An 8,609-nucleotide genomic window follows, 5' to 3' on the forward strand; every position below is an offset into this window, starting at 1 on the left:
GTGTTTGCGTGTGTGTTTATGTCTGTGTGTGTGTTGATGTGTTTGTGTGTTTGCGTGTGTGTTTATGTCTGTGTGTGTGTTTGCGTGTGTGTTTGCGTGTGTGTTTATGTCTGTGTGTGTATGTTTGAGTGTTTGTTTGTTTGTGTGTGTGTGTGTGTGCGTGTGAGTGTGTATGTGCGAGAAATTACTGTTACTATCAAATGTTTACCCTGACAACAGCCCACAAGAGTCCGTACATGACAACAATTTGTATTTAGCTTAACCTATTTATGAAGTTGATTTGTGTACGTATGTGTGCTCGCAGGTTCTGTAATATATAATACTTGTTTTGTTTTATTATATTTAAAAAGTAGACGGTTCCAAAAGCGCTTAGTTACTAATGAGTCAATTAGCAGGACTAGCTGACATCACTTGATAACCCTTCAATTTTCGTTTTTATTTTTTATTTTTTATTTTTTGTTATCTGCGTTATTATGATGATATCAATGATAATAACGTCAGTATTTTTTTTTTCTCTCTTTTTTTTTTTTTTTTTTTTTTTTGTAATCCTGGAAATTCAAGAACTGGCGATGAGCAAGTGAGCTGAGATAGGTCTACTAATGAGTATTTTGTGACTGTGTGCAAGCGGAACCATCTACACGTAAGAAGATGAAGAAAAAAAAAAAAAAAAAAAAAAAAAAAAAAAAAAAAAAAATTATATTTATATATATATATATATATATATATATATATATATATATATATATATATATATATATATATATATATTGTCGATCGCGAATGTTCGCGGTCTCTTCTGGTAAAATCTTCGATCTGCGCTTCTTTCCGAGTGTTTTGAGTCGCCTTCGTTCGGGACAGCATCAGCCAGTCGCTCACGAGGTTTTGGCGCGAACGGTTTAAGCCACGATTGCTACATTTGTAAGGCGGCTGAAATTCGATAAAGTCAGTTGTAATTCTAGGTATTATTAATGCCAGATGATCTGAAGCACAAGAGGTGCTGTCAGCCAGGTCCTGATTGCTTGGCGACGTGAAAAGCGGAAGCCGCCCGTGACGCCCATAGAGACTGGTCAAGGAATGGCTTTTTGAAGGGTCAGCCTTGGGATCCCAAGTCGTGACAATGACATCGTAGGGTTTTGGGAGTGTCCTATTACTCCCTAAGGCACGACCCAAGCATTTCCACAACTTGTGTCCTCCAAGACCGACCGTTCATTCGTTCCTGTCGTTCCTGCCCTCGTCACTTCAATTCCACGCAGACCTCACACTCGACCTCGTCCGTGTCCCAGGTATATGTTTCTGTTCTCGCTATATGATATCAATTCACTGTCATCTATTCAACGCACTGGACCTTGACCCTCATGCGAAATATTATAAAAGAATACATGTGTAACTTAATGGCTTCGTTCACTCCTCTAACGAGTCGTCACTGGTTCGTTGTTGTTGTTTCGGTATCCATCGAATCAATTTGCTTTGATGTATTTGCCGCTCGTTCTGACCATGTCATAGTTCAGAACAGTTGGTGGTCCGCTGTTCGTTGTTCAGAGTGGTTGACAGGACGCAGTAAGCTCTCAATCTTCCCCTGCTGGTAAATGTTAGAGTTAGATATGCCGTGCAGTAATCCGAACCTGTCTTTTGTTGTAGACGGTATACTTTGCAGAGGTTATATTTCCATTCCCCTTTCCAGTTTTTTTCTCTGCTGAAGTCTGTTTGCCTTGATTTTGGATACCTAGATATTGTGGGGTGTTTGGAAGGATGCATTTACGCGGTTCTCTATTCGGAGAAGTTCTGATACTTCTGTGTAACTTCTTGGCTGTGAGGATAAGGAGAACTTATTATGTTCATTTCTAGTAGTTATTTTATAAGGGTTGGTTTAATTGCACATGAGATTATTCACGTTGTTTCGCTCCCATCCCGTTGCAAAATATTCCGTCATGCTGTAACAAAACGGCTTGGTTGATGTTCTTAACTCTGTCTAGCATGTACCCCATTTAGTTTCCATCAGCTTTCTATATTTCTATTTTTTCTCTTTTTTTGTGGTGCGTTTTGGAAATATCGGCAGTATGTCTTGGGTTACTCCAAGGTATTAGTTTTGTTGGGTCACATCAAAACTTTTTTTTTTAATCAACCCCCTCCTTGTTTCAGAATATTCTACATCCTGGCCACATTTTGCATAATCTAAGGTCTTTCTTCAAGGTGGCTTCTATTGCATTTTACCCTCTTCCAGCTAGGGAGGGAAAGAAATTCAAAACCATCACTAAAAAGGAAACTATAAAGCAAAACTAGTCGTATACCCTGAAAACAGGTACTCTTTTATCTAGAAATCCAAACTAACCGAAGGTCTTTGCAGTCCACACACACATACACAGGGAATCCTTCACTTTAAGGGATAAACATATGATCTTGCGTAGTTGGTGCTTGCTTGTAGGTTACAATCGAAGTCTTTAGACCGTGATTTTCATTTCATTACATTTATTTAGTTAATGTCTCTAGTCTTAAAATGAAGTGCGTAGAAATTTTCAGCGTAGTGGTCGATTTTGGGAATTTGTGTTGTGATAGATTTAAAACTAATGCCATTTTCTAGATTAGTGATCTAAAATTAGTCAAATTCGGTTATCAAAATGGGAAACAAATGTGCGTTGGGCAGTGTAGCCGAAATTGACATGGTAAATTATATGATACTGATCTTTATAATCATTATCACCTTTTCGCCAATCAGTTAACAAAAGTATTCGCAAAGATGCAAATGTAAATTAACATAGCAGAGTAAGAAACTTATATAGCTTAACAGTTATGTGTGTGTGCGTGTGTGTGTCTATGTGTGTGTGTGTGTGTGTGTGTTTTCTGTATGCATGTATATATGTATCCGTTATATGATGTACGTGTGCCCTTACTCTGAAAACATTTTTAAAAATCCATACGTATATGTCAGATTTTTTTTCCATTCACACACATAAACCACCACCGACCACGGAGAGATCACAAAAAGTCCGTATTTGTTTCATATGTTTTTTTTGTTTTTTTTTATAAGGCTTACCAATCTTTACCATGGTATCCATAGCAGTTGCCGAGAGACGTAGAAACTCAAAAGAAAAAAAAAAGAAAAAAAACATATGGGTCCATAGCTACGAAGAGAGAAGAAAAAACATATTTTCTAATCCGTTATTCACAAAAAAAAAAAAAAAAAAAATGACGTACGACACTTTACAACCTCTTTCACCCTGCTATTTGTACCGTCAGCCAGAAGGAACTCCAACAATAAATAAAATATAGTTAGTGTACACGCACACACACACACACATACGTCATCAGTCCAACATGTGCTATTGATCCTGGTCTAGTGTGTTCCAGCTATCTTTATTATTAACTTTTTTATCTTTATTTATTCATTAATATCTTTATTCGTGGGATAGTTATATAATTTTCTTTCCGTGCGATGTGATAGTTCTGCTATTTTATGATGCGAAATAAAAAAAAATCAAATGAGAGACTAAATGGCATAAAAAAGGTATACAAACAAAAGCTATCATGAACTCACGAATAAGGATGTGAAAAAATTGTGTCGAAAATTTATTAGCATATGACAAAATAACTTCTACGTGTGCAAACATGATGCAAACGTGAATGGAATGATGATAACTTCTGTTGCCATTTTATTTAGTTTGGAAATATGGGGTAAGATTATAGTTATTCTTTTGGGCCATTCTTCATGCTCAGTCTTCCTTTTTTTTTTTTTTTTTTTTTTTTTTTGGTTATCACCATTGCTATTTCTGTTATTACTTCTGCTATTCTGCCTTTAAAATCATCGAATTATCGTTATCATTGTTATGAAAATTATCATTCTCTATCTATTCCTTTATTCGTCTTTTTAATTATTATAGTTTTGCTATTATTACTATCGTTGTTATTGGGATTAGCATCATCATCATTGATAATATCATCATAATCATTATCATAATCATCAAAATATCACTATCATTACCATCATTAGTATCGTTATTATTATTATCATCATCATCATTGATACTATTATCATTATCATTATTATTATAGTTATTGTTTTTATCATCACTATCACCATTACTATCATCACTATAGCTGTTATTCTTCTTATCACGAATTATATCATCATTACTTTTGATATTCCTTCTCATTATCATTATTATTATCATTATCATTATTGACTTTTATTTTTTTCATAATTACTCTTATCACCATCAGTAACAAAACTATTATGATTGATGTTATTATCAGAATCATTGTCATCATCATCATCATCATCATGATTGTATGTTTATTATCAATATGATTTATTAAACTATTTATCATCATCATCATTTTCATTATTATTATCACTATTATCATTATTATCATTGTTACTGATATTATCACTATCCTCATTGTTATCATTTTCATCATCATCATTCTCATTATTATGATTTTGATATCATCTTCATTATCGCCATTAATGCTGTTCCCATGCTCATTATCATCGTCAGTATAATTGCTTTTGCAAGCTTTATCACATCATTTATCTCATTGGTGTTATTGTCACCTTATGTAACTATTATCATTACTACAATTCTTTTCTCTTTCTATTTTTTTCTTTCGCTCTCTCTCTCTCTCTCTCTCTCTCTCTCTCTCTCTCTCTCTCTCTCTCTCTCTCTCTCTCTCTCTCTCTCTCTCCTCTCTCTCTCTTTCTTTCTCTCTCTCTATCTTTCTTTCTCTCTTTCTCACTCTCACTTTCTCGCTCATTCTTTTTTGCTCTCTCTTTCTTTCTTTTTTTTCTCCCTCTCTCTCTCTCTCTCCCACATTCTCTCTCTCTCATGTACAAGTGTTAGATAAAGCTTCTTTAATCCCGTCAATTCCTTACAAATAAACTTGAACGAAATAGTCATGAAAATACATTATGGGCAAGATGAAATAGCTTAGTTTAATTAGTTTAATATTACGAGGATGAAAACACACAAAATATTTTTTTTAACGTACGGATAACTTTAAAGCGATGGTCTTAGTTCATTTTTTTTAATATTACGAGGATGAAGACACAAAAAAATAATAACAGTAATAAATCAACGTACGGATCACTTTATAACGATGGTCTTAGTTCAATATTTGACTTGTTTCTGCTCGGTCTCGGTGCCATGTACACACTGTTAGCGTCACTACAACTACCCGTTTAATGCGCACACGAACCGATTTTTTTCACATGCAAGAATAAATGTGGCAAATAACAATAGATCGGTTATTTGTTCTGGAATGTGTGTTGCTCAGGCTGTGTTTATAGCAAGGACCAAAGATGATTGGTAATACGTGTGAGCTTTTAAGATATCACTGGTTTATAGGTAAGTACATGTTCTTTTAGGATATCACTGGCTTATGGGGAAGTACATGTTCTTTTAAGATATCACTGGCTTATAGGTAAGTACATGTTCTTTTAAGATATCACTGGTTTATAGGTAAGTACATGTTCTTTTAGGATATCACTGGCTTATGGGGAAGTACATGTTCTTTTAGGATATCACTGGCTTATGGGGAAGTACATGTTCTTTTAAGATATCACTGGCTTATAGGTAAGTACATGTTCTTTTAGGATATCACTGGCTTATAGGGAAGTACATGTTCTTTTAAGATATCACTGGCTTATAGGTAAGTACATGTTCTTTTAGGATATCACTGGCTTATAGGGAAGTACATGTTCTTTTAAGATATCACTGGCTTATGGCTAAGTACATGTTCTTTTAAGATATCACTGGCTTATAGGTAAGTACATGTTCTTTTAAGATATCACTGGATGATGGGTAAGCGCATGTTCTTTTTAAGATATCACTGGCTTATAGGTAAGTACATGTTCTTTTAAGATATCACTGGCTTATAGGTAAGTACATGTTCTTTTAAGATATCACTGGCTTATAGGTAAGTACATGTTCTTTTAAGATATCACTGGCTTATGGGGAAGTACATGTTCTTTTAATATATCACTGGCTTATAGGTAAGTACACGTTCTTTTAAGACATCGCTGGATGATAGATAAGTGCATGTTCTTTTAAGATATCACTGGCTTATGGGGAAGTACATGTTCTTTTAAGATATCACTGGATGATGGGTAAGTATATCTGTTCTTTCAAGATATCACTAGCTCATAAGTAAGTACATCTGTACTTTCAAGATATCATTGGCGCTTAGGTAAGAACATGCTCTTTCGAGATTGCACTGCCCCAGAGGTAAGTGCATCTGTAATTTCAAGATGTTATGTAACTGACTCATATGTAAGAACATATGCATCAAGAACTTTTTGCGAACTGCATTAATAATTTTCTTGAAAACTTTTGTTTAGGAAAACAATACTCAAAGGGTATAACAATATAATAATATAGTCCTTTCGCTTCGAAACTTTTAGAAAACAACCATGTAAAAAAATAGTACATAAATATACATAAAAGATGGAGAAAGTTGACGCGCTGTGGCGACCCCTGATACAGGGATAAGCCGAAAGACAAAGAAGAAGAAGAAGAAGAAGAAGAAGATACAGAAAAGACGACCAATAAAAGAAACATGCACAAGTTCCACTGTTTCTTCCCGAGGTTATACTTACAGTAGATTTACAGAAATCAAGACCTTTTTTTATATCACAAAATGCAGAGAGAGTGAGGGAACGTCACAAGCCAGGCTTCCAAGAAACTAGGTAATTTATACCCTAGTGACCAAGGAATGTTCTAGTCAAAAAGTCTTTTTCATCGTATTTCTCACTATAGTTTAGTTGTCACAGACGTTCAGATCTGTCTATTTGAACACTACCATAATATTTCTGAGATAAATTAATGCTGTAATTGTTTTCAGTGTTTATTCTCAGTGTTTATTATTCGAGTCATGGTGAATGGTTTCATGTAGTATTTAAAAAAAAAAAAAAAAAAAAAAAAAAAAAAAAAAACAGAAATCCAATTTCGAATTAACAGTTGAAATAGTTAAGATAGATTCGTGGATTTCATGACAGGAAACGAAAATAGGTTTCCCATCCTATCAGTTCCTGGCGTGCGCTGGGAATAAATGAAAAGGGAATACGATATCCGTAGACTTCTACTGGGTGTGTACCGCCAAGAGAAAATATTTGTAGAAAAGCATAGCTAAGGATATCATGCTGTGAATGTGTGTAATTATGTGTGTGTGTGTGTGTTTGCGTGTGTACGTGTGTACGTGTGTGTGTGTGTGTGTGTGTGTGCGTGTTTGTAATCATACAAAACTTCTTTTTTTTCATTAACTGGAGATTAATGAATAATTTTAATGAAAAGTGTTTGGTTATAGCAATATATGGAACGTGCCCTTATATGTTCCGCGCTAAAGGCCGATTACAGCCAATGGCGTAACTAGGTGTTCATCATTAATAGGGCACCTCGTGAAGAACAGCTGAGTAGGGATGAAGGGGGGGGGGGCGGGGGGCTAGAAGAGCGCAGCGAGCCTATACAGTGACCGCGTACTGAACTGAACTACCACGTCGTCAAAACACAAATATTCGGGGTTCAATTTCGACTTCTGATGATAAAGTAGAACAATAACCATTTATATAACATAGGCGTTACTAGGTAAGTAACTTGTTTGTTACCTACCCAGATGTCTTGCATTATGGTATGTATATCGATCTAGGTTAACACCATTTGCTAAATTTTCCTATCATTCTAATGATTTATCTAATTATTCAAATGACGAGGAGCACCCGGGGGACACCCCCGGGAAAGGGGGGAGGACACGTATCCCCTATGCCCCCCCCCCTCCCTACGCAGTTCCGCCCCCTATTACAACCCCTATTACAAGTCTAGCCTCTGCTGGTCACGTGACTCTATGGGCGACCCTGAATGGACTGAAACGTTATACATAGACTTTAGCCAGCGTTTCTTAGTTTACCTAGTACAACTTTTCCTTTTTTCAAAGTTCTAAGATGAATAACTTTTTATTCGCAGGTAAAATAAGGAGTAGACAGCAATAAAAACGGAAATAAAAGACTCCCAACGATGGCTCTGGACACAGTGACACTAGTAATGGTGGTGGCAGTGGCAGCGGTTGCAGTGGGAGTGACAGTGAGGACCCCCAGTGTCCATTACATCAAATCCCAAAATGGAAACTTCTTCATGGCTTTCGGAAAGACTATCCCGGCTTCAGATGTGGCTCAGACCCTGCCGGCCTCTAGCACATGTGAGCAACGAGCAACATTCTTATTTATTGCTTGTGCAAGCGTATTTACATCCATGTATGTATTGTATCGGTTTATGACAGACAAAACCAAAATGAGATAAAGAGTAAAAGAGATAGCGAGTGAATCACCTCCCTCTCTCCTCCCTATCTTAAAAACAGGTCAGTGCAGGAACATGTGCCTGGTGAGGACCTCGTGCCTGGCTTGGTCCCTCGTTAACCTTACCGACAGCACTTCCGAGTGCAGGCTAGCCGATACAGGTCCGTCGCATCACCTGGTTGAGAATAATACGGAAGCGATCTATTTCTTCATGGAAGGTAAGCGGCGATAAAACACAATGACTTCTCGTCCCGAAGATAGCCTAGGTTCTCTCCATCACCTCGCGAGGGTCTTCTGGAATTTCAGTAACCTTTCGCCCTGGTATCTCACG

General features: G+C 36.4%; 1 protein-coding gene across 1 annotated transcript in view; it reads left to right on the forward strand.

Moving 5' to 3' along the window:
• The first annotated feature begins 8,000 nt into the window (after window positions 1–8,000).
• LOC147472114 (uncharacterized) overlaps window positions 8,001–8,609 on the forward strand; it is a 739-nt gene continuing 130 nt past the window's right edge. Inside the window, exons 1-2 of the mRNA XM_086534287.1 lie at window positions 8,001–8,181; window positions 8,341–8,496. Coding sequence (XP_086390413.1) covers window positions 8,001–8,181; window positions 8,341–8,496 — 337 coding nt within the window. The remainder of the gene's footprint in view (window positions 8,182–8,340; window positions 8,497–8,609) is intronic.

This window comes from Penaeus japonicus, unplaced genomic scaffold (genome assembly GCF_977035675.1).
Source record: "Penaeus japonicus unplaced genomic scaffold, GWHDUDI00000001_assembly GWHDUDI00000003, whole genome shotgun sequence".
Lineage (NCBI taxonomy): Eukaryota > Metazoa > Arthropoda > Malacostraca > Decapoda > Penaeidae > Penaeus > Penaeus japonicus.